Here is a 26710-nt window from a genome sequence, read left to right on the forward strand (position 1 = left end):
GTGCCATAAAAATAGAATTGAAACTCTTCGCATGAACCAATAATGTTGTTCGTAAACTGAATTATCACGGTTTAAAAGACTTGTTCCTTATAAAACCAGTATGAAACCAGAAAGTCAGTTTGATTGGGCTCTGAGAGCTCATTTCATCTAAACTCTTACCTTCCCGAATGTTCCAAACATACAGAGTTTAGTGCATAGTAAAAGTTCTTTGCCACTGATATATATTAATCAAAAAAATAAATTTTATTGTATGACAAAAAGCGTATGGTCACTTTCATAATTGAACGCATATTTAAAATCTAGTGCCTCCTCGTAAAATTCAGAAGAAATTAACATTATTTTCCCTACTTCAATATGTCGTTATAATTGTTAATTTATGCTTAATAGCGGAAAACAATAAGTCTTGGGAACTCACAGAAACACATATTATACATAGTTTGTACAAAACATATCGGGAAAATTTTCAGTGAAATAGATTTAGTTCAGATATTGCTACATGCCTCAAAATTATTCTAAGTACATCCCTTGAGCGTCGACAGACTTTTTCCCGATAGGCGGATTCCGGAAGGTCCTTAAGGTACGCACGCGTGCAAGCTTCTTTGACGGCACTTAGGGGCCGATGGTGTTGCCCTTTGAGGGAGGATTTCACTTTTGGAAAGAGGAAATAGTCTGCTTGTGTCAAGTCGAGACTTTAAGGGGGTTGGGGAATCGTCGCGATACCGTTGCAGGTCTTCGCTAGCGGACACTCGACTTTGCTTTTGTTGTCCGTCATGACCTTCGGGATGAGTTTAACGCAGATCTTTCGCAACACCAAATTTTCAATGACCATGGTTTGCAGTATCATCTTATCAATGCCAATACGATCTGCGAACCTGCGCACACTTACATAACGGTCCGAATCCAGCACCTCTCGCACACGTCAGGAAAATATTGTCACCGATACTTTTTATACAAATCTTGTATTCAGTCTCGAGCCTACCAAGATCTCCCACGTTGATCCGCTACCTCAACCTCACAACCTCCCTCATCCTCCCCATTGCTGTAGTGTACACATTATCCACCATTAATCCGTCCAACCCGTCGCATCAAGGCAGGTAAATTTTCTCAGACTGATAAAACCTCTGGAAACGCGCCCAAACGAGGCCCCTCGCTCCCTTAATCCTGCTGATTCCACGACCTCACCCTATACAACTTCCCCCATGCCCAAAACCCACCGCCCACGCCTGCCGCACACCATCCCTTGTCTCCGCCCCTCGCATCCCGCCTCCTGAGCCCACATCTTTACTTCCACCATCCATCTCTCTTTCCTTCACTTCCTCCCTTCCCCCGCTTCCGCCTAACCTCACCCCTCATTCCCTCTCCCACCATCACGCAACGGCTCTCCCTCTCTGCCACCTTCCCCCAGAGCGCGAGGGGAAAACTCACTCTCACGAGCGGCTCGTTGCTCAGGGTCAGGGTCGGGCAGAGCGCGGCGGCCACACCTCCCTCTCCGCATCCCCCGCCCCCATCTCCCTCGTGGAAACTCATTATACGTTCCAACTACCCCACTCTCCCTTAAACCTCTTCATCGGCCCCCTCCACGCACCCTCCAACCCCCTCCCTCTCAACGTACCTCTCTCCTTCGGAGGAGAGCCCGATTTTGCAGCATCCCCTACCTTCCGGCCCCTCGGCCGACCGCCCTCTCCCATCCCACACACACGTCCGTGAGTTCATCAAGCCCTTCGCACGCTCCCGAGTTGTCTCGACAGACCGGGGGATGGGGGGAAATGAAGAAAACACGTCTCCCCTTTCCTCTTCGTCCCACCCTTCTCTCTCTCCTCCCCTCTCTCTCGCTTCCCTGCATCCGTCGGAGGAATCGCGAGCTCTTTCCGGAAGGGAGCGGGGTTGGGGGACACGCCGCGCGCTCGTGTGTGTGTGCTTGTATATATAAAGGGGGACCGCCGGTTGAAGTGTCAGGCACAACTCCACAGTTCGCACTGCACATCCAACACATTGGTGGACGATACGAGACGGTTTCTGAGTCGAGGAACAAGAACGCATCGCGATCCGTCGACTACCACCTCCTCATTGGCGGTAAATCCTGCTGGGGTGCAAAAAGAGCGACCGAGGACGAGGAGTGATTTGGTTCCAGGGAGTAAGTGAGGTCTTCGAAATGGACTACAGATTAACGGTGAGTTTCCACCGCAGAGGAGCCGTCAATCATTCGGGGTGCACGAATACAGAGTATTTCAGACGTTTCCTTAGCGGGTGGAATCAAGGGACTTCTAAGTCTGAACGCCAAACTCAATTATTAGTCGGGAGAGTGATGGGATTGATTGCTTAGTATTTTTTTTCAAATCAAATACGTGAAATTCTTTCAGATTAAGGAACTTAAAATTTCGTTCCATTGAACTGGGGTATTTAAAGAATCAAATCACCTGGGCTCGTATTTAGAATGAGTGATTTCCGAACGTAAGTGCATCAGGAACCAACTATAAATGAATACGGGTTTCAATGTAATTTAGGATTAAGATATTCGATAAAATGGAATATTGGAACAATATGCGACGAAAAATTACATTTCCCGAAAAGAAATATTTTTGCTTTTTCTTATATCACGAAAAACGAAAAAATGCGAAACCCATGATGAGAGCCGCCATTAATAAGGCTATTGTAGTGGTTTTTAATATTTCCTGGCATTAAAGAGATGAACTATTCTCTACGCAGCTATACCAAATATGCCCGACTGATATATTAATCGAGAGTGAACTCCTGACGTGAATATGAGAACTGCTCAAAACTATAGTATTCTGAAGAGTTCTAATGTCATTCAGCTCTAAGAATTCGTAAATGATTACATTCATCATGAACTAAAATTTGTTGTCTCAGGCGTAACTTTGTGGAATTTGCATAACATATTGAAATGTAATGAAATAATTGACTTTGTAATTCCACACACTTTATTTAAAAAACACACGACCCAGGTTTCGACGTTGAACGTCATCATCAGGTCCCTGATGATGACGTTGATCTGACCTGATGATGACGTTCAACGTCGAAACCTGGGTCGTGTGTTTTTTAAATAAAGTGTGTGGAATTACAAAGTCAATTATTTCATTACATTTCAATATGAACTAAAATATCCTAAATTCTTACAATTTGGTTAATTTTTCAGAGATTTTTGATGAGCATATACGAAGTATATTTTCCTACACAAATTACGGGATTGTATTCTACCAAGACATTTTTATTGAACACAGATCGGGCGTCTTTAAATATCTTTCACCATCATTTCGAATGAGTTTGAGGTTAGATTTTTTATTCTACTATTTATATCTACAATTTATTACTCTATATAACTACTATTTAGCTTACAAAATCAATTGAGCTTTGAATCAATTCTGTAGAAATTTTCTAGACCTATTTCCTTTTTCTAACGACACCTGTGGCTTCATAAGTAAAACAGCCGTTTCTCCAAACCCAGTTGGTACAATTTTTTCCCCTGAGAGCATTTCAAAGAGGAAAGCATACACGTTTCGACGAGCGGTAGGTAATTGCTCCTTTTATACTATCGTTAAAAAGTCATACTTCTCTGTACTGCGTGTAATGTGAATCGGACATGTGATTTATATGGGACATAAAATGTAGCATGCAATAATTATGGTTGTCTCTCTTTTGCATCCTATTTTAAATGTTAGAATGAAGGAAAATTGATTTTAAAAATTAATATTGAATATAACCTAAGTGCAATGCATGTGCACTTTTAGAAATGGCCCATACTGCCCAGACGCATGTAATCCAGTAGGACAAAAATAATTCGACGAGCAAACTATTACCACACAGGTATCCGCGGTATTTTATAGAAGAAACTTTTATGTGATTTTCAACGATCAATTTAATGAAATTCACCACTAATTAATTACATAAAATGATTTTTTTAAACTATAGCGAAACAATTCAACTGCTTCAATTTTAATTTGTAAAACGATATTTTTAACAAAGTTTCCTCTAGATAAAAACAATAGTGGGATTGGCTTAAGGAAGCTCACCACTTTGTTCCTTCCCCTAATCTTATAATGCTTTCAATTTTCTTCGCTCTCACGTCCCACTAATTTGTTCCAATCATCACTTTCAATGTCTTCCTTCTCCTTTCCAATGAATTTTCCCGCCACAACTCTCGCCTGCAAGCTATCGTACCTCAAAGTGTATAATATAACCCCTCTCTTCTCCCATTATTTCGGTGTTATGATTATTATTTCATTCATTAATTCCTCATAATATTCTGGTTTTCTCATAATTCCACTTCTTCCAAGGTTACTATGTGGCTTATTAAAGTTTTAAATATTTCTTGAATTTGGCGAGCAAATTTGGATCAATTTGTGATCTCTTTTTAAATTACTCGCGCTCCCATTACTCCACACACTTTTCTCCTTTAAGTTATATTTGGATTTCAATCTACGGGCTCAAAAGTTCACATGGTAGAATAACAGCAAAATTCCCACATCTTCCACAAACGAATATTATTCATTCACTCCTCCCATTATTAACCGAGAATTCCCCACCAAGTTGAAACGACCTGGGTAAGGTTTTTGCCGGTTTCATGCACCCCTCGGACAAATTTTAGGTTTGCTTAGGCCTCGGCAGGTGACGATGAAGTTGAAAATATTACTGTATGCAAATTATAGCTGCTGCACCTTGCATTTAAACTACTGTCAATTCTAATCTGAAGAGGCTCAGGCCTATAACGGGTATTGTTGCTTTCATCTACTGAGTGCTCACATGTGAATCAGGAATAATATTGATATCAATAAAAACCTTTCAAAACAAAATCAATCACCAAGTTGGGTTCGCTGTTGCTCTAACTTTGTTCCAACTGTAATTCTAAGGCAATTCAAACAATTTAGCGATACATAGATGACCGCAGAGTCGATTTAAATAGGATATGATTCCTCATTCTCACTACTCAAGGAATATTCCGCTAGGAAATGTCAATCCTTAATGTCTGCTGGGTGAAAATGTATCAAACATAATCCTATAATAGCCTCTTCCATCAATTATTCATATATTACTCTTACTGAGTGTGTCAAGCATCCAGCACTTTAAATGTCTTCACTAACTAACTATAGTAAGTAGGCAGTCATATAACATCCGAATTCCATGCGGGTCCTTGAAGTCCGGCAACCAGCTGAACATTCTCCCTTTCACTTGAGAGCAGCCTCTGAAAGATAGCGAAACTGAGGCGTGGACTTTCACTGGACTGACGGGTTACGGACATCGCTTGGAAAGTTAAAAGAATTGTCCATTAGAAGCAAGGGGAGGAGCACCACCTTTGTGACTTTTTTTTTGTCTGCATCAGACGATGCAAGTTCTGTAAAATTGTTGATGAATTACACAAGATTTTTTGCGCCGCAGAAATGTGAAACTGTATTCAAATCATTTATGCTCCAGATTCTACCAGTGAAATTAATATTTATTCCTGAAAGAAACCTCGTGATTCAAGGAGACTTTCATAGAGGCAGCCGTAAGGCTTTCCCCTCTCGTTCATGCGCGTCGAAATAATTTTATCAGAGGACTTTCGGGAGAACTTGATAGCTTGCCAAAAAGGACGGCATTGGAAAGCAATTCGACGATCATAGGTGTCCTTTTTTGATTTCTTGGTGAATGCTAAGCCTACCAAAAGGCTTCCCATCGCTGTAATTTAAGTATTTACATCTGCTACCAAAATTAATTTTCACCGAGAGAAACGACTTTTGGACGATACACCCTATTGGATAAACCTATCAAACTAAAAATGAGTAAAAAGGAATGGGTAAGGAGACATTCCCTATGTAGCCAAACATTTCATTTCTTTCTTTAAATGACCGATTTATAGACGGAAAATTTAATCTAATTAAATTTAAAACGGTTTTTTTTACTAAGCTTATGTTTTAACTTACATTAACTGAAATTGAAAAAATGTCCACAAATCAACCGGTTCTTCTTTTCCCTAAAGTGCTCTACGCATAATTTTTCTCTTTTATACTTCGTTTATAACTACCTTATGTCTGGTCATTTTATATTCCTTATCCATCTTCAATTCCTTGTTTCGAAGGCTTCAATTCTACTTCGATCTGATTTTCCCATGTCCTCGATCCATAAAGTGAAATTCCACATGAAAGTGTTCACGAGGTCACGACCAAAGATGATACTCATATACGTACGTGATATATGCCTAGAAATTTTATCCGGGTATGCACTAATAAAACATTCAAATAGAGATGCAATAGACAAATTTCAGTAAACAACTATTTTGGGAAAATAATGGTCGATACTTGCTCTAACCTTCCGAATCCGCTATTAAACATACCACGTGTAACTAACCAATGAGATTTTCTATGATTATAACGGTTCATATAAGGATACATTAATGATAACTCATCCCTTGAATCTCTCTTTGAACTGCAAAGACTAGGAGATTCATTTTCACTAGGAGATTGCACCAACACAAGATTTTTTGTAATAAATTATTGTACCTGAGCCAAAAACTTTGTTGGCACAAGAGAAGTTTAACCAAAACAATGCCCTTGCTTCAAAATATAACTTTGCCTTCCTTTGGTCTGTTTTGATGATAAAGTATATTTAAGCCAACACTGTGGTTAAATTTTACTTGTATTTTTAATCTTAAAATCGAAGTTAAAGCAATAGCAAGGAAAGTAATATTCGCATAATCGTAAAAATAACACGACAAGATAAAAATAAGAAGATACTTCCTCAAAGTCATTAGAGTTTCCACCAAAAAAGTAATCCTTTACCTTTCACATCTCGGCTCCTTTTCCTGGAAATTGGCATCGGAGCAAATAGTCTTGATTAGGAATCGGGACTCACTGTAATTCTGTAGCTTTAATGGTTTCCCGAGACTCAATTCCTTCATATATGCCAGGATATCTACGTATTTCTTCCCAATTCTCTCAGAGTTTACGTATCCGTTGTCAAGAGGCCACATCAGATGAAGAAAAAAGCCGAAAACCGGCAACGCAAGTCCGGTTAATTCGATATTCATGAGAAGAGGATGTCCTGTTGGTGGCTGCGAGGACGGGTTGATGGGGGTGCATAGGCAGACTCTCGATCAGAATCGGGGGCAGCATAGATTTCACGATTGGGGGGGGGAAGAGCGGGCCCTAGATTGTGAAGCGTGTGCACGAGACCGGTCGGGGGACTGGAAGGGAGGAAAGAGAGGAAGGGGTGGTGGGAGATGTCCCGGGGTGTTGTTAAGGGGGGGTGACCGGGTGAAATCGCGGTCCAACCTAACTGAGTCATAGCATAAGCGTGGGCATCTATCCGTCATGGGACACGACACAATCCTATCGCGCTAGACCTTCTCTCTTGAAAGAGACATCAACTCCCTATGCGGGCCTCCTCACAATTTAAACGCACTCGTGAACGCTGTTTTTCGGCATGCCAGTTCATAAATCGAGAAAAGAGGGAATGTCAGAAAATGGCTCGCCACGAGACAGTAAAGCTATAGTTTTTGACGCGACAGCAATTAAACGACGATACCCTAAGCCGCCCCCCCTAAAGAAATTCCATGAAGAAAAACAAAAATTGAGCCTAAACGTTTTATGATCTTAAAAAAACCGTTATTTATTGAAAACAACATCGTGAAGTAAAATATTTGAATTCAGACCAAGGATGATTTCTATTTTTCCAACAGTCTTTCTGATTAGTCAATCTTCCTTATCTCCCTTCGTTTTAACTATTGTGGTTGCCGGATGGAGCAGCCTCCTATAACTATAATTCCTAATATTAATATAAAGTATAAGTTACACGGAGAATATAATACCTATTGTCCTCTAGCGTAAGTTAAGATCGATTTTTAAGAGAATAATTCAGGATTAACCTTAGACGACAGCAGTACAGGTTTGCATTATCTCTCATTCCAATTAAAAATGTTTTAAACAGAGTGATCTATTCTCTTAATTATTACTTTATTTCATGCCACTTGATTCCGCTTCCAATTTCGCTTGACTATTGATATGATTCATTCAATTAGAAATTATCACATTTAATAAATCCCTACTGACAGTAACAAAAAAATTAATTTTAAATGCAATCTCACGTAAATTTTTCATCATTTTATGATTTCATTGGTGAACAAGTAATGGTTTCAAAATATTCTCAAAAAGAGCATCACCAACTTAACTCCAATTCATTATTCCTCGTGATACATAAATAGTCTACAGCCAATCGGTTCACATTGAAAGTCAACAAATTTAAAAAATTATTTCTTCTCAAATCCATTTCATATCTTATCTCACATGGTAAATCGTTTATTTTCAGGGAATCGTTGTACTAGCGGCGCTATTTTCAGCCACTTCAGCATCATTTGGAGGGAAAGAACAGTAAGTATAAATCAAACAGTGCCCTTTAGTATTCCATTCAGCTAAATAATCCTATTTTAATATTACTCTCAACTTTGGTATTTTTTAAACATTACATTCGCAATTTTTATCTATGCCTATTCATGACCACCCGATGAAAACAATTACACCTAAGCAAAGCTTATTGTGTCAGGTTAAACGGCTACCGATCCCTACATAACCGTTAATTTATTTTTCCCGAAGTCAATTAACGATAGTATAAGGCTTCAGCAATATAGCTATCACATATATCGTCAAGTAAACAAGGTAAGAATAATGTACTAGCAGTACGGAAATCCATTCAACATGCTGCTACAACCTCTTAAGCTCATGCCTTAATCCGGCACTGAAAACACTTCATAACACCTACAACAGCAGCAAGTAATAGAGCAAGACAAATAAGAGAAATCTGAAGTAAGATACCAAGAATCAAGAAAAAACCCGGCATCAACTTCTTCTTTGACTAAATCTCAAAATGATCTTGTTGAATGAAACTCAAGCCTACTCTCAATTCGCCTTCCTATTTATAATTTTTCCCTTCAGTGCACTCGTAGGAAAATTTCATCGAAATAGAATTTTAGTCAAGTTTTAATCAAAATCAGGAGACTTGCATTTATATTCCCTCAGAATAATGACTATACTCATAGCATTTAGCACATGCTCCAAAACGTTTTTAAATGAAACTGACCGCAAGTTTCAATTAATACAATAATAATATGTATAACTCATTAAACATGCAAATTTCAATTTACCAAGTCTTACAGATACGGTGTATTGCAAAATGTATTATACGTTCGTTAAAATCTTTCTACTTGTAGTGCACTTGTTTCGAAAACTGAAGTGAAGTATCGGTTAATAATTAAGTATAAATCGAAATGCGTGCTTTGCACTACTTTTCCGTCTTGCTATTTTTATTTCATTAGTTCTATATTGTATTGCGCAAAATTTTCTTGGAATTTAACAGAATTGATTAAAATTATTGCTACCTTTATGACTGTATTCTTAATTTTTACAAGTACAAGTTACGAGAATTTGTAATAAGTTGCGTGCATACATTTCACGCCGTTCACTCCGTGGAGGTCAACAACAAAGAAGACTGTTGTCAAGCTATTTGATAAAACGCTCCCTTCTTCTAATTTCTTCCATACCACCGCTTTCTAGTTATACTGGTTCTTTCCCCTCTATTGTGTGCTTGCATTTGTTCAGACATACTCTTCTCTTCCAGAGGCTTCTAACTGTTCCTGTCTTAAGGGTCGCATTGGTAAAGTTTGTCCATGACTTTCTAGGTCTCATTATTTCTTATAAAACGTCGCTAAGGATATTGGGTTTAGGGCTGAATTGATGACATAACGTTTTTTAATAATCTAAAAACTACATCCAACATAAATAATATAAAACATTAATTTCTGTAGCAGAACTATTGCAGCAATGTTAACTTTTCAATCTTCGATTTTTCGCTCATCATATGGTTTCACCTTCAATGATTAACAACTGATCGAGTGAGCTATCTAAAGATACTCTAAAAGTTGAGCGTTCCAAGTTCTAATTTTTGGATTTTTTTCCAATTTTTTGATGAAAATGTATTAATCACATACAAATATTATGATTCAACTTTAATTTATTAGCCATTTCTTCGATTTAGCTTTGCGAGAAAACGCTGCCTTTTAATGCATGCAGAACTCCATCTCTGCGCAGGTACACTCGAGACATATTAAAAGAAAATTGAGGTCATTCATTCGCTCATATTTCATTCCAGAATGTATTGCGCTAAAATATTGAGCGTGTTAAATTTTGAGCAGATGCACATGAGCTCTACTTTACGCCTTTACTATTATTATAGATCAGATGCCCATTTCCTATTTCCTAAAATTTATTATAAAGAAAAATCTATCAATTCGTCAAAAATGTCACAAAGTTTGGTGGCACTGCACTGACTGCTTAGTCTGAGGATTGCTGATTCGAAACCGGCGTCGGGGAGGTATGTAATGCTATGAGGTATGCTCTCTCAGAATTTTGTTAACAGAAGTAAACGCGGCCCTCTGAGACATAAAAAGGTATTGCTTGGGATCTTATTGAAGATGTGCAATCGTGCATTTAATTGGCAAGGCATATGGCTCCCGCTACAATTTCATTCATATTGTTTAACAAATACAGTTTTCTCCACATAGGTTTTTTATTAAAAAAACGTAAAATAACAAAGATGATAAATCTAAGATAATAAATAAACGGTATAGCTGAAACAAAAAATAAATTATAAAGCAGTTTGCTTTCCCTCTCAAACGACCTGTTTTTACATGGACCGATTAAATGCTTTGAAATGAGGGATATCAGAGCTTCCGAATGCGCCTTCTTCCTCTCGCTCTTGTCATATCTGATTAGGTCAGTCGATCATCATACGGGAAGTTGCTCATGATTTTCATGACAGTGCTATATATGAAGTAGAAAACATGCACTGTTGGTTTACTAGTTGTCTAAATGAATTGAACACTTGAGAAAAGGGCCAGGGCCGACTTGTTATACCTACAAAGTTAATCTGATCCGGACGTAAACGTACCTGGTCACACTAACATGGACGATGGCATGAAGAAGAGATTCACCAGGTGAAAAAAATTATTCGTTCAGACAATTATTTTTTGCTTAGCTTTCATTATTTTTGTACTATATGCCCATCATGGTTGCCGGTTTACCAGTCATAGGTCGGTAAATTTTAACTAATTAGGCTGCCCTAACCTCTCCAGCAAAGAAGAGCGATGAGGTTAGTGAATCTTCACCAGCGTAAATTTAGGTCGTATCGATTGCATCAGTAATTGTTTTATTTTCTTGAAGCATCATCCACGTTGTAGAAAAACCGTTTGAATCAAATTATGATAGCAAGAGAGACAGGATTTAAAGAAATCTCCCGCAAGTGATCTAATTTTCACCGAGTTAATTTATCCATCTAGATTTCAGTGACCATGTGGAAGGTATCTTTAGCAAAAAAAATCTCTATCTCTAATACTATATATAAATATAAATCTCTAATACTATATATAAATATAAATCTCTAATACTATAAAATACGTTAACCTGTGGTTTCTTATGTGTCTTCTGTCACAAGGACAGATCCCTCTGGATTTTCTATACTGTTTACCCTCTTCTCCAACAAAGTAGCCCGATTTTCCAGTTGCTTATAAATTAGAGCTTTCAGCTGACGATTGTTTCCCCTATGCACTATTAATTACTACCACCATCAATCTCAGAAACGAATCCCTGGCCAAAAACGGGATGAAACAGTTACATTCCGGAATCATTTCAGCAGCTTACCTATCTCATCTTTACAGCGTCCACATTAAGGTCCACGTTCCACACATCATCAACGAACTTCACCACGAGAAGAAAGTCGTTCTGGTTCACCACCAACCCCATGAGGACCATCACCACCACGAGCACATCGTCTACGAGGGCCACGGGGGAGGCTACGACGGCTACCTCAAGGGCGGCCACTCCGGAGGGGCCGCGGTGATCGTTGAAGACGCCGGGCATGGCCACCATGGCCACGGCCACGGTCACTACGGGGGTATTACCGGCTACGGCGCCTCCGGCTACGGGGGAGGCTACGGCGGAGGCTACGGCGGAGGCCACAGCGGTGGCGGCGGCTTCGGCAGCTACGGAGGCTCAAGCCACTACGTGAGCAGCTACGATGGCGACCACCACGATAGCCACTACCACCGTTAGCCTTCGCGGCAAGTCCGCCACAATGCCCGCGTCCTCGCGCCCAGTCATCACGTCTTCATCGAGAACATCCAACCTTACTAATACCTCGACTCCATCATCCTGTTAACAAGAACGTGGCCGCTTGATATGCCACGATCTCTGAAAGCCCACACCGGCATCATTCCTCCATCGACGCATCGTGTCAATAAACTAGTCCGACATTTTGTTTCTCTCTGATTCACGCTACCACAGTGTCTTCAGCCCGTTGTTGTTGTTGCTGTTTATTTTATGTTGTCACGTTATTTCATTTTAAGACTGTTTGTAAATAATACTTCATTATTTTCCTGTTTTATTGCCTCATCTTGTGCTGGGAAGCCGTTAAAATAGAAGCTATGGCGTCCTATACTACCTGTACGCAAAAAGAAGTCGCATTCAAGGGACCAATCTCATTATTTCATTTCATCCCCGCGTGAGTGCTCTTCGATTATCTCCGTCCAGATGTTTCCAAAGGTTTTTCCTTAGCAGTAATGTTTAATCCATCGTTCACGTTTAGCTGAGAAATTCACGCAAGACCTAAAAGATATTCCATATTCATTGGAACTGCAACTGTATTCGCGGTCACTTTCCCAAGGAATCATTTCCATATCAATTGCATGGATGGAGCTGTTTTCTCTCATTGCCTTGCAACTATTAACATTTTAATCCTCAATCAGTATTTACTACTGGCCTATTAAAAAGGCTAATGTGGGAAGGCTCTATTATATTGTGGCACTCACATACGAAAATAATTACGCATACATAATTATTCGCGACGGTTGCTCATAAAATTGGCAAAAATTTCCTCCAGCAATTCAGCACCATAAGGAAGAGAACATTCATTCATTGGCCCATTTGAGGAAACATCATTTTTCTACGCATGGACCAAAGAATGATCACTGCAGTAATATTTTAATATTTTTGGGTGTGGTATGAAATATAGCGCACTTTTTTAAATTGATGATTGTATATTCCTGAAAATGTTACTTCGAAAACAATAAAACAGTGTAAATCATTTAACTAAGAGTATTTATTTAACGATTACCCACGAGAGAGGAAAGCATCTAAAACTGTACATTTGTCAACAGCATTTCTGTATCATAAATTGATTTCTAGTTACATTTAAAAATTTTCTTCAAACAGGAAAAAAATAGGTAATTACTTGATTGAATCGAAAACTGATTACGCTCAAATAAAAGTTAAAAGCAAAGTGGCGACACATATATTGACTGTTTGGTGTTACGTTATCCTTTTGCAATATTAAAATTTGGCCACTCAACCTTATCTTGAACGTATTAATCATAGAAAATATTCATGAGATGATGAATTAATTATAGACGTAATTTTTACCATCAAAATCCTCGCCAAACAAGTACAAATTAGCCAGTAAAAGCATTCCATCAAAATTAATTAAAATATTGTAAGCACCGTTAATATAATTTTAGCAAACTGAATCACGGTTTTACAGCGAGGAAAATCCAACATACAGGTAGGTGGACCAAAAAGGTGAATGCACACAAGACGCAAGGAATCAACTTTGTTGCAACGGCTGTACTTTCTCCGGATTTCCTTTTTCCGTTTTGAGAAAGACAGGAATTAACCTGCACTCCAGGCTCTTGCAAGAATATATCATGTTCATTCATTAAACTTAACCGAACCGGTTGTCAAGTGCCGTTCAATGAAACCATTCATTCTATTAAATTATGGGCACTGAGTAAATTTTAAATATTTTTCACCGGCTTGAAAATTTTAACATTTTGAAATACCATTAGGTTCTTGTCTCCCGCGTTAAATCTCATTCAGGCAAAACTTAAATATATATATATATATATATATATATATATATATATATATATATATATATATATATATATATATTCTCTTTAGCCTTTTCATCAATAGATTAATCGGGCTAAGAAAATGTATTTCAAGTGCTAAAAATTACATAAAACAATTGTAATAATACATATAAAAGTTTTGATACATATTCATTCATCATATTTAAATTTTCCGCGTGAAGTTAATATTCGTTGCCACCACTGCCACTGTTCAGTGCGAAATAGTTGTAGCCTCCAATGCCAAAAAATAAAATGTGTTACTAATATGTGTAACCAAATACTGGGGTATGAGAGCAGACAACAAATTAAAGCGGGATTCTCATGTAAACAAATGATGCAATGAACTTCGTAACGCTTTTATGAGATTGGAAAATATTAAGTCTCTACACCCATTTAAGTGTAAAAGGTCACTTGACTGCCCTATAATTGGGTCTAGTATAAAATATGGCATTGATATTTGGGGTCGCGATGCTATGTGAATAAAATTGTAAAAATGCAAAGTAAACCACTGAAGTCAATTAGTAAATAACTACGATATAGATAATAATAAATTGTCCAATACCAACTGCTTGTCTAAAAATTGTTATGCACTGTCACCAAAATATTTGGTCTACAAGAATATATCATGAAAATATTTCTATAGTTAGGTATTCATAAGAGCTGAGACGTTAAAGAGCTAGACGTTAAATACTACGCTAAGAGAGCTAGACGTTAAATACTACTCGAAACGAAATTTCTTTAGAGACTCTGAGTATGATATTGTATAATGATCATGATGAAAGGTTAACTGTGGCATTTATTCCAAAAATATTACACATATCATTAATCTGTGTCCATTTTTTGCCTAAAGATCATGAGCCAGAGCTACATTAAATTCTATTCATCTTTATAACTATATTTGTAATATAAATGTTCAAAGTTCCTGTCAACAGGCTACGTCTGGCGGAGCATTAGTTCGCTAGGTATAAACTTTGAATAATTAATTTATTAAAATAAAATATAATTGTAGATCAATCCGGCATGGCTTAAATAAAATTGTATTTTGTACCATGGACAAATAATTTTCATCAACTGACCTTTATTAATTAATTCCTTTTGCTTAGAATATGGTGGTGCAAAAGTGAATTTCTCTGTCAGGATAAATTCGCAAGTTATATTTCAACCCTGTAAATTAGAGCAGGTGAGTGATACAGTATTATTATTAGAATTTAAAGCTGAGCGAACGAATTCAGACATTGTTTAGGTCTACACGCCACCAAGCAATCATAAGGAGGTTGAAGACGACATGGTATGCGATCAATTAGAGGAAGTAATTACGGGTGATCCTGGAAGTTATCATTGCATAGTGATGTGTCTTTGGAATGGGAGGGGAGGCGATGTGAGAGATGGCACTGAGGTATGAGTCTACAGTTTCGGGACAAGGAATGGCCGAGGGGAGAAGGTAATAGAGTTATGCTAAATTCTGTTTCACTGTATGTAAACGTTAAAATAGATAGGCAAAATTACTGCAGGTGGGATAATTTACCTATCTTAAAAGCGTTTTAGACCAAGACGGTCAAAGCAGTAGGGACATCTAAAGAAGGATGACGCTAGACAGAGAAGCTTTCTCGAGGAGGGAATTGATTACAGGAACTTTGAGTAAAAATTTAAAGAAAAGACCCATTAAAACTTTGATTTGGAAAGTGATTTTGTATGGCTCGAAAACTTTGTCGTTGGAGCAAGAAGATAGGTGCATATTTAATGGTTCTGTGATGTGGGTGTAAAGAAGGATGAAAAAGGTAAAACGGATAGAAAGGAAAACAAACCAGGTAGTCCTAGGCATGATGAGGGAGGAGAGAGAATTGTTGGGAGACAGTGAAAGGAGGCAGGCAATGTGGATGCAGAGATTTTGATTAGTTATGGGATGTTAAATATTTAGGAAGTGGGGAGAACGTTAGGCAAGCTAGAAAGAACGGTTGGACGATATGAAGGAAGGAAGTATTCGAAATTAAATAAAAGCTTATTGTAGAGTCGGACATCACGTTGTATTTTGTTAGGAGAGGCAAAGAATCGCTGTCCAGTCTGTGTCCATCCAAAACCTACCTTAAACGGTAGAATACCAGTAATAATGATTATAATTTCAACGGTCTAATGAAGAAAGAAATGTGTTGATATTTATAATAGGACGACCATGTATGAGGGGCAGTCAAATGAAAACCGAACACCCGCTACAACACCCAGTCCGTGCACCAACAAAGACCTAATATCTGCGTGCGCCTGTGAGTTATCACTACGCAGTTCTCCTACCTCGGCGATGGCAGTATCGATACCTAAAAAGCAAGCTTCTAGCTTATAGCGGAGTGTGTGTAGGGGGGGGGGGGGGTATGGTAAGTGTTCGGTTTTAATTTGACTGCCCCAAGTCGTTTGAAAAACTTAACTATCGTTAAACTTTCCGTTTCGTGTCATAATCATATTTAATGACAAAAATGTGCACTTAAACAATACTTAAGATTTTCCTGTCAAGTAAATCATTCTGGATATTTTACCATCGTAATTTCTATATTCAATCACTAGTTCTGATTTCTTATGGGGTCGCAATTTGAAGGTGCCGAAAAAAAAATCTTGAAATCGCCAAGCATTTGAATCTTATTTTTCATTTAAGTGGTAACAAGAGTGCAAAACGCATGAAACCCAGATGTAATCCTCTGTGATTGAATGTGAAATTAATTAAAAAATATAGTCCAATGTGCAATTAATGCCTCGGTTGGATTAAAAATTCTCCGTTTCCTAAAATGGAAAATACAATACATATTTGAATTGAAAAGTTTCAAAATACAAGAAAAAAAGTTGCCAATACTCATCGTAAAAGAACCCAGCAAAGATTTAATATTTATTTGTTTATTTGCGCTGAAAAAAATAAAAGGACATGGTTGACGTCTGGAACAAATCACCAGGTACGCATCAAGCACTTAACGTTCCGGAGCCAATGCTGGCCACAAAGGTGTCGGGGAAGGGCAATCGACGTGCGTACTCATCTTCCAGCTTTTTAAGTGATATGTGGATCACTTCTCCCTCGGTGCGTGAAAGCGAACGGCGATTCGGAGCTAAGGTGCTAGCGAAGCAGTACACGCCTCCTCCCTCCAACCCTAACGACTACCGAGAACAAGTTTCATTGGATTTCTCCTCTTCGCTTGCTTTTCCCTTCCACAGGGGGAGATCATTATCTAAGGCGTTCATTGCGGGGAGAAATGGGTAAAGTATTTCAGGAATGTACTAGTAAAAACAAGAGCCAAAAACACTAAAACCTCCCCTATTGTTGTCTAAAGAGCATCTTCCAAATATAATCTAAAGTAAAACTAAATAATAATGGCAGGATGGGCATGGGAACAATGAAATCAGGAGGGAGCGAAAGTTTGGAAAGTACACAAAGGCGACGGAATCCATCACAGTTATCAACCAGAAAGTCAAGATACACCATGCCAAAAATCACTTGGTACTTAGCAACGTATATTCACACACCTGCAGATTGAACTATTATCCTTAAATACCCTATTGGTTTGAGTTTACCTTAGGGTGACTGGATACATCAATTCGATTTAGCCACCATCAAATGCCCTATCCTCTCGACAAGTACACCTTTAAGAGGATAAGACATTCAAATGTAGCATGCGACATTCTTGTCGATAATTTTTTCATGCATTAATATGGAGGTAGTTTGAAACTTAAATAATACATTCAAAAGGGGTGAGCATGGATCTGATATTTATTTTTATTTTATTGATAGTGGCTGAGCGAATGTGCAATGCCTGCGCTCTGATGGCAATAACAGCTTTCGCTTTTCCGGGAAACAAACTCGACAAAGTTCAAAACAAACATGCGATGATCTATTTAGCATCGACCAGGTAAGTTGGGCCAATCGTCTTTTCGTCAATGTCAAACTGATGTCAAGTCACAAGTGCTACGTTGCCACGCCTGAAAGTCTCACCAGGCATTCCATAGAAGTAAAATATTGGAAATCTGCGTTTATTTCCACCAAATCACGAGACAAATCAATAAATTAAAAGCTCTCGAGGTTTTCTACTGAAGGCTTCGTTTTTGGTGGCAAGAAAACCGATTTTATTCCGTGCAATGGGGTGTTATCAAAGTACTGAGCACTTATTGGCACGCGAGTAAATTAATTCATATTAATTTTTTAGTCGATATTAATATGAAAGGATGAGAAGACTCACCACTTCAGCCCTATATCATTCAGCAAAATCAGGTGATTATACTATAAATACTTTAGTACTTCTAACAATAAGTTAAACTAAATTATTCTCCTCGGATAAATTCCCAGTAGCTATTTGACGAATTAGATCACCTGACAGCCTCCTAATAACTGCATCAAGGCCGGGCATCTTTTTCCACAGAAACTGCGGGAGATGCCGCAACAGTAACTTTTAACGGAGTCATCCCCTAATGTGCATTTCAATGCAACATTTTCAGAGTTTAAAAATCATCCCAGTCAAGGCGAATGATTTTTAAACTCTGAAATTGTTGCATTGAAATGCACATTAGCGGATGACTCCGTTAAAAGTTACCGTTGCGGCATCTCCCGCAGTTTCTTTGGAATTTGTCAAAGTATAAACACCATATGTGTTTAAAAGTTGGCTTTAACCTCGTGGACTGTGGCGCGTCGCGCACGAATACAAATGCCTGTGACATTGTATGTACGGCATTTCGTCACAACATCTAATTCCTTTAAAAGCCCCAAAAGTTCAGAGTTTAAGAGGACGCCTCAATAGCTTAAGTGGCTAAAGCACTCGACCGGATATTGAGGGATCTGGGTTCGGATCCCAGTCAAAGCGAATGATTTTTAAACTCTGAAATTATTGCATTGAAACTGTTCCAAGAAAGTTGATTACGAACAAGATATTGGCATTGTGAATTCCTATTCACTGACATCGCTGAGATTCTGATGACCAAGCAAGTGAAAAGACGTCCAAAATCCATATCCTTGTGCAAAATATTCATCATCATCCACAGCACACAAACCGCACGTGATTCTGATAAGTAAGAGTGCGTAGACCTCTGCTATAAATGCATGGGCGGGCGAATTTAACTCATTTTAACCGGAAAACCGTACCAAATAGATATTTCTATGGGGATGTACATATAAAGGCATAACCCGGGGTTTGAACTCGAGATATTCCTACCTGTATCCGACCCTTAAACTTCCATGCCTCTCCTGCTTGAGGTCATCATCACGGGTTATCAATCCAAGGATTGGTTTGTTTCAGCTCTCCAAAGTATCCCGTTCCCTGCCAGTCTCTTCATTGCCTCAATGCTCCTGACACCGACATTTTCCATTGCCTGTTTCCCTTCGTTTCTCTCCATTCTTAAGTTATTGAAACAATTTATCAGTCATGCCTTTGAAATGGCTGATATATAAATGCATACGATGTAATTTATCATTAAAAATGAACATTTTTACCAATTGGCTAAACCTAACGACATATATTTAACAAATCATGCTCGTAAACCTCGAAAATCACACAACTAACTATCTACGCATGGAGAATGTCAATGAAAATAATATACTAAATTGACTTACTGCAGAATCGATGAATTTAGTTCGAGCTGAAATTCTACAAACTCACCAAGCTTTTTTAAATCTCAATTAGAAAATATGTTGAATAAAGGTGAACATTGCCGTTAAATCCTTTTAATTTCCTCTCCAAATAATTAATACGTGACGTTAATCAATCAATACAAATATATTAAGTGGAATTACATGAATTTTTTACTTAAAAGATTGTTTAAAAATCAAGAGTTAACTCACATCCATGGGCCCTTGCACATACTTTAATGATTAAAGAAAATAATGTCGTATCATTTCAATTTAGAGGGAGACTAGCTACTGCTATACAGCCTCCCGACTATCAGAGCTTTTTGCCTGCGACATAGGTGATGTATAGAGTACAATAGTATTCACTTCATTCGAGCATTCGCATTCATTCAGGTCGCCGATCACCGAAAAAGATATCTTGGTTCGACCGTAAGGGAAATTTGTGCAGATGTTGGGAACGGTTAATTTTGTTCTTAATTTTAATGCCATCTACCTATAATGGTAAGCTAACCGCAAATATTTTAGGCAATATAATTCCCAAAATGTCATCCCTGGGTTACCAAGTAAAGCCTTCCATATTTTAGCTCTATGCATCAAAACTTGACGGCATTCATTCATTCATTCATCCTTCCCACACTCTACCAATGGGAGGTTTTCACGACGTTTCACCAAACCAAAAATGATGCATAGTCAAGGTCAAGCCTATGTGCTGACATCTCCTAATCTAGAGCTGTGTGGTGCTTTCTCCTAATCCTAAATACGGTTTAACCACCCCTTTCTTGGAGGAAAGAAGTTCAATGTCGCGAGGTTTTGCGAGATTTCCAAAGAGAGAGAGAGCAAGACGAGGGGAGGTCCCTTATTAGGAGCATCGCATTTTCAATCAAGGGTTTATAAATCCTGAGACCGGCATGCATCAGCAGTCGAACAGTGACAATACTGCCGACAAGGTTGGGCGAAGCTGAGATAAGTGAGTGAAGAGATGGCAGTGACTAAGACGCTCGTAAGTACCATTTCCTTCAACAAGTTAACATTTTTTTTCGTTTTTGGATAAACGAAGTGAATGAAAGGTTCGACAAAGCAAAGGCAATAGCATGATTCCTTTAATACTCGTTTAATATTAGTCTATCGCCGGAAAAAATGTCTGTCCCCCATGGTAAAAATATATTTAAATAGGTTATCACTTCGCAAGCACATCTAGAATAGCTCGGGAATTTAAAATGGTGACTGCATTAGCAAATTGAATCATTATGTCATTAGCATATATCTATAGTTAGGTATGACACTTATATAGTCCCAGGTATGCATATTCCATAGGTAGAATACACGTATAAAGCAAGTATTTTATCTTTGATTTAACTTGCATGTCTCAGGCAATTAAGGTAATCCTTTTTAAATGTAAATTTTTCAAATTCGTTTGTTCAGCCATAAACTGAGATCATATACCTTGGAACTTCACGAAATTAATTACTTTCAAGGTGCTTTTAGGGTTAATATATTTTCAGGGCAGGATTTTCAATGTTAAGTAACAAAGTTTAAGGGAAATTATAAAAGCCAGGAAGCTGATTAGTTCTGTATTATAAGTGGCTTATAGAGGTATGTACTCTTAAAAAGAGAATTTAATTCGTATGGATACTTCACAGAACTCTTCTTTATGGAAGAGGAGGAAAACACGTAGGAGCCTGAGACCCTAAGCTGCCTGTTTTGCTTGTGCTCGCGTAGATCCGGTCATGTGTATAAGTAGTTTCACACACAGTGAATAAACAGACATAAGGTAATCTGAAAATAAATTAATGGAAAGGGTTTCCAAAAAAACAGTGTGAATGAAAATAATAATTGTGAACTCCAATGTTTTTTCTTAAATAGATTAAACTCGCAATGCTCGTTAAATTTCTAATGGTACGAATCCCAACCGCATCCGGAAATCATTGCGATTTGATGACGCTGTTCCTAAATATATAATGGACCAGAATGAAATCTAACTAGCACATTACTATCACGATATTTTTTGTGTGTACCTACAGGTATACCTGCGATGGTGCTTGACCGAAGAGTTGGTGAATATTATAACTCTCTCAAAACTCGATTATTTTACTCAGTGGTCATTCCATATTCCTAAAACGAGCTTTCATACCTCTCCCATCTCTCCCTTCGCTTATAACTACGTTTAAGTCCCCCATCACGAAAATTTATTTTCATCGTGGCACGTTCCCAAACATTACTCTTAATTAATCATAAAAGCTATCTACTTCTTTATCCAGGTGGTGAATACTTGTTGGCATTTATCTACACCTGGATTACCTCTGGAATCCTCGGAATCGCTTTAATCTCTGACAAAGTTTTATGTCCTCTATAATCAACACCTCTCTCTGAGGTTTCCTATTTAACGCTACCGACTACTCCACGTCGACTCTTCTTGCCCCTCCCTGCTATATATTATCTACACTGTAGCTATCACCCCAGTCCCTAATCTCAATATCACCTCACACAATACAAGTACTTCCATTTTCCATTTCCCTCTTGATTTTCTCTTATTTACCTATCCTCTATATCGTCTTAACATTCCAGTTCTCGTGGTTAACATATTCAACTCATTTAAGTGCCTTCTTTTCGACTTCAGTCAAATACTTGGGAATGATTTAGTTCAAAGATGATTTCGTGTGGTGTCCCTTGCCTCCCCTGCCTCAATGGACTGGGTTCTGTAGGTACTAGGAATTATTATCCAGTCGATTATGCAGTCCATATTATTGTCAATGGAAAATCAAATGAGGTAGCTTGCGGTTGATTTCATCAAGTATTTTTAACACGACACCATCACTTAAATGGACACCCAATTGCAAGTGCCCAGACACCTTGGCAATCGCCTTAGTGTGGAACTGAAGCCTAAGTTCCTCGAGAGACATCCAGATCATACTAGCAATTATCGCCAGCATACGTATCCGCACTCATACAGCACCATAGCATGAAGGCATTCCGCCCAGGAGGATACTTTTGATATTCTGCAGTGGTCGGGGAATAAGGTGCATTACCCGACATAGGGTAAAAATGAAAATACCAGGTGTAAGGAAGGCTCAATATATGTAAAAATAAAAATAATTATGCATACAAATTCAATTCAGGCTGTATTCATCATTTTCCTGTCGTTTAATATATGCTTTGTAACGTGCCGATAATTTATTTTGCATATTATTCGCCTAAAATTTAAATGAATTGAATGCCATCTTCATTGTGTATATTAAATACGTTGGTACAATCGACCATTTCGAGGTCATTCTAATTGCTCCTTTCCCCCGTATTTACGCGAAATAATTTTGAAATCTCACAAACCAGCATTTTTGTATACGAATTTTGGATACAAATGTTGTGTGCGAATTTTAGGAATGTGAGTTGTCATATGACTTGGACCGCCCGGACTTGGGCATCAACTCCAGCCACGCTACTGCCAATTGTGTATCCCAGTTACACCATAAATATCCTAATATATAAATCCTAAATATTCTCTCGCTGGAGATAACGTGTCGAATTCAAAGTTTCAAAAAAACGAATCATTTTCACCTCTCCCATAGCGGCTTATGAAATAGCAAATCAGAATCACAAAGAACCGCAAGACACCGGCGTGGCTAGGAATTCAATATGTGTCAGCAGTCGATTAAAAATCACAATATTTCAAAAATACCTATCGATCAAATTGATCGAATACCAGAATTTTAATGGTCACTGGCCAATTTATATTCGGTGCAATTTCGCTATTGATCAAAGCATTGGCGTCTACGGCTCTGAAGCGACCCGATCAACAAGCTCCTGGTTACAAAAATTCCATCTAATATCTTGCGAACCGCATATTAAACGAAAAAATCAAACTACGAGGAAGGATTTCAGAAACCTCTTCCTTAGGGGAAGATATACTTAGCGATAAGGTAGGTACGAGGGTAGGAGTAGGGCAGGGGTAGTAGTAGGGTGGACAGGTACTTGAGAGTGCACGTAATTTTAAGCTGTTAAACCGTTTCGTTTTTAACCTCAAATATCAAGGTGAAATTGAAGATTCAACATGTTGAAAGCTTACGCCCATATAATAAACTCGCCGTTAGTGATTCTAACCTAAACTGATCTTAACTGACGATATGCAGTTCTACTATTTGAACGTCGCTCAATTTTGAAGCATTCGTACATTGTATCCACTGGAAATTTTTCACACGGTATCAAATACCGACTGAGATCTAACATTGTTGAAAGCCAAATTAATAAAGTCAATTCCGCAAATGAAGAGTTGAATTTACCAAATTCACGGAGGGATGTTTCAGTCTAGAGTCACTAGCGATAGGGTAAAAATAAAATAAGAAAATAACCCTTAACATCGCTATCACCGAACACAGTTTTCATGCCATCTGTTGACAAAACATGAAACCACGTAATCAAAGATTCATTCTTTATAAGCTTGAATTCTCCTTCGGTGTAATAGCTCTTGGATACTGTAATAGTCACTATAAATGAGTTATTAATGAGCCTTGTAATTTATTTTTCATATTGTTTGTATATTTATTTTTTCCTTATTTTCCTTCGTAAACTTATTTATGTTTATGGTGAGCAGAAAAAATAACATGAATGCGTTTTTTCATGGGCCATGGATGCCTGACATAAAAAACGAAAAATCTATCTATCTCACTATTGTAAAAGTACCATAGGCAAAAAAGGAAAGTCTGTTTGCGAGGAGTTTTAATTTTCATCGGTGTTACAGCCAGAATTTTAATATAAGGAGTCTGTAAAAATTATAAAATTTAGAGTCGAATAATGCGTTTCAATGCATTTAGCAATTAATATCAAATGAAAATCAGCCCAAGATATTAAATTTTTGCATTGTGACTGCGCCGCGAGTTGTCATTAATTGCAGTTTCCGAATAAAAGAAATTACTGAGAAAGTGCCCAATAAATATTAGAAGTGGTAATTGTGTTGCAGGAATGTCTTTTCCATATTCATTCATTATTACGGGCAAAGAATGTTTAAGAGTCGATAGAAGTTTAATTGAATGTATCAACTCACCAAATTTCTCATCTGTCCTCATGGAATTCTTGGGATAACCATTTTTTGTCAAAACTGCCGATGATGGTTGCGATTGAATCTTCAATGATAAATCTGTAAAATGAAATCAAATCTCTTATCTGCTGATTCAATGATATATCTTGAACTAATATTCTGAATATCAGAAAATAGACTATACTATTTTATAATTAGCTATGTTTTATTTCACTATTCTAGATTTTTATGGCTATTTGCATCGCCATAGTGGCAGCAGGTACTACTACTACTCCAGACCCACATAAAGAATAGTAAGTCTTGGTTTTATAAGGTCAATGTTCATTGAAAAGATAGTTTATTTATTTTAAATGCCTAAATAAGAAATTAAATTAATAATAACACAAGCATGCAAACAATTACAGAGGTATACATAACCTACTTCTAATTTTGGTTCCATTGTAGTATGGTTTTATATTGTAAGAGTAAAAAGCCAAATACCTACCTTTTTATATTCAATACATAATTATATTACTCTGTCATAGTAAAGATGAGAGTGTAATACTTCTGAAACTTTTGAACATTTTCGCAATTCAACTTCAACGCCTTCGATAAACACGCTGGTACGAGACCCATTTGTGCAGTAAAAGTGGGATTATATTGGCATTTGGTTAATTTATAATCGAAACGAATATTGTCCCATAATTACATTCTGAATTCGGAGAAAACCTGATATTTATTTGTTTTTCGGAATTTTCTTCCGCACTGATTCTATTTAAAAATGGCGTCCCTTGATGGAGCATCCTTCGGAATATTAATTGTTATACTGACAACTACCCTCTCTAATATTTCAGTGATCATTACATCATAGATGTACCATTTCGGCACGACTATGTCCACACTTATTATGTGAAACAGCCACCGGCCCACCGCCATAAAGGGTGGAATTTATACTACGGATTCAAATAGCAAGTTAAGGAATTAAAGTAAGTACTATTCTTCCAAAATAATTCATTTAAAGGCATTGAGTTACTTAATTAGACAGTTCTTTGCCAAATATAAAAAGTTTTCACAGTACATACGTTTTCTTTCAGCTACCACATCATCTCCACTCACTTCGTTCTAATATTCATGTAACTGAGCCATGTAATGTAATATTTAATTTGACTATATTTTTTTAATAAAATACCTAACTCGGGTTTACTGTTTTATTTTGACCGTCATGGTATCACAACGATAATAGCTATTATTAATTTTCCCTGAAATCTCAAATAAATGCAGTAAAAACTCACCAGCAAAGCAAATTTCCATCATTGACAACTACTTTACAGCTGGAAACAACATTTGAAAAGTATCTGTCGTTTCATTGGATAAGCGTGAGAAAAATGACTATCATATTGCGAAACCTTTTTGGAGGGAAAACTAATTAAATGATCGGCAGCAGATCGTGTATATCATTGACATCACTGAAAGCCAATAGTAATCGTAGAAATTGTATTCAGTGTACAATGGACGTTGACGATGTGATTGAACGTAAGTAAGGGCAATTTGCTAGCGCTTACTTTAAGATATCAGTAGTGACTTGAACAATACCTAATCATGTTTCAGAAAGAGTGAATTCCTCCCAAAGAGAAGTTTTTAATCCCCTTATGCCAGCAGTCGGGAAAAAGTTGTTGAGAGAAGTTGCAACACAGTTCAGGGAAAAAGATGAAAGTATGTGCTCATGAAATTAATTGAATTTAGATTTATTGAATCCATAGGAGTTTAATAGTTCCTCGAAATCTTTCCTTCACTCCAGTGAGCGACGATCTTTTATTAGCCCTGCATTCTGTGTTCGGAAACTCATTTGAGAAAGCTTTGGACTTATTGGACTCCACATCATCATCGGTTGCATTTTTGCGATCACCTAGTCAACGCTATGTAGTCCAAGTTCCTGGGAGTTCTGGTTCTACGTATACACTATACCCTGGAATTAACTATTGCCCCTGTCCAGCCTATAATTTTCATGTTTTAGGAAAAAGATCCAGGGTCACCTGCAAGCACGTATTGGTTGCCTATTTATGTGAATTGATGGGAAAGGGTAGACAGATTGACATATCGAATGAGGAGTTGACAAAAACACTGTGTAGTTCAGCCCATATTTGTGAGAGTCGACCTACAAGTAATGTATAAA

General features: G+C 37.8%; 2 protein-coding genes across 2 annotated transcripts in view; one reads left to right on the forward strand and one right to left on the reverse strand.

Annotated features, from left to right (window-relative positions):
- The window catches only part of LOC139690420 (uncharacterized), a 62112-nt gene extending 60585 nt beyond the window's left edge, over nt 1-1527 (reverse strand). The window contains exon 1 of the mRNA XM_071587870.1: nt 1426-1527. Coding sequence (XP_071443971.1) covers nt 1426-1527 — 102 coding nt within the window. The remainder of the gene's footprint in view (nt 1-1425) is intronic.
- A 438-nt stretch (nt 1528-1965) lies between these two features.
- On the forward strand, nt 1966-13119 carry LOC139690606 (uncharacterized). The gene is made up of 3 exons (XM_071588088.1): nt 1966-2170; nt 8296-8357; nt 11696-13119. Exons 1-3 carry the CDS (start codon nt 2153-2155, stop codon nt 12087-12089), a joined length of 474 nt encoding a protein of 157 aa, XP_071444189.1. The 5' UTR covers nt 1966-2152; the 3' UTR covers nt 12090-13119.
- The last annotated feature ends 13591 nt before the right edge of the window (nt 13120-26710 follow it).

This window comes from Hetaerina americana, unplaced genomic scaffold, assembly GCF_022747635.1.
Source record: "Hetaerina americana unplaced genomic scaffold, ioHetAmer1.1.p SCAF_3, whole genome shotgun sequence".
Taxonomy (NCBI): Eukaryota; Metazoa; Arthropoda; class Insecta; order Odonata; family Calopterygidae; genus Hetaerina; species Hetaerina americana.

Bases quoted from the DNA above. Each gene is read 5' to 3' on its own strand.
- LOC139690606 (XM_071588088.1), top strand. The intron at 8,358-11,695 runs GTAAGTATAAAT...TCATCTTTACAG, and splicing joins TCATTTGGAGGGAAAGAACA to CGTCCACATTAAGGTCCACG.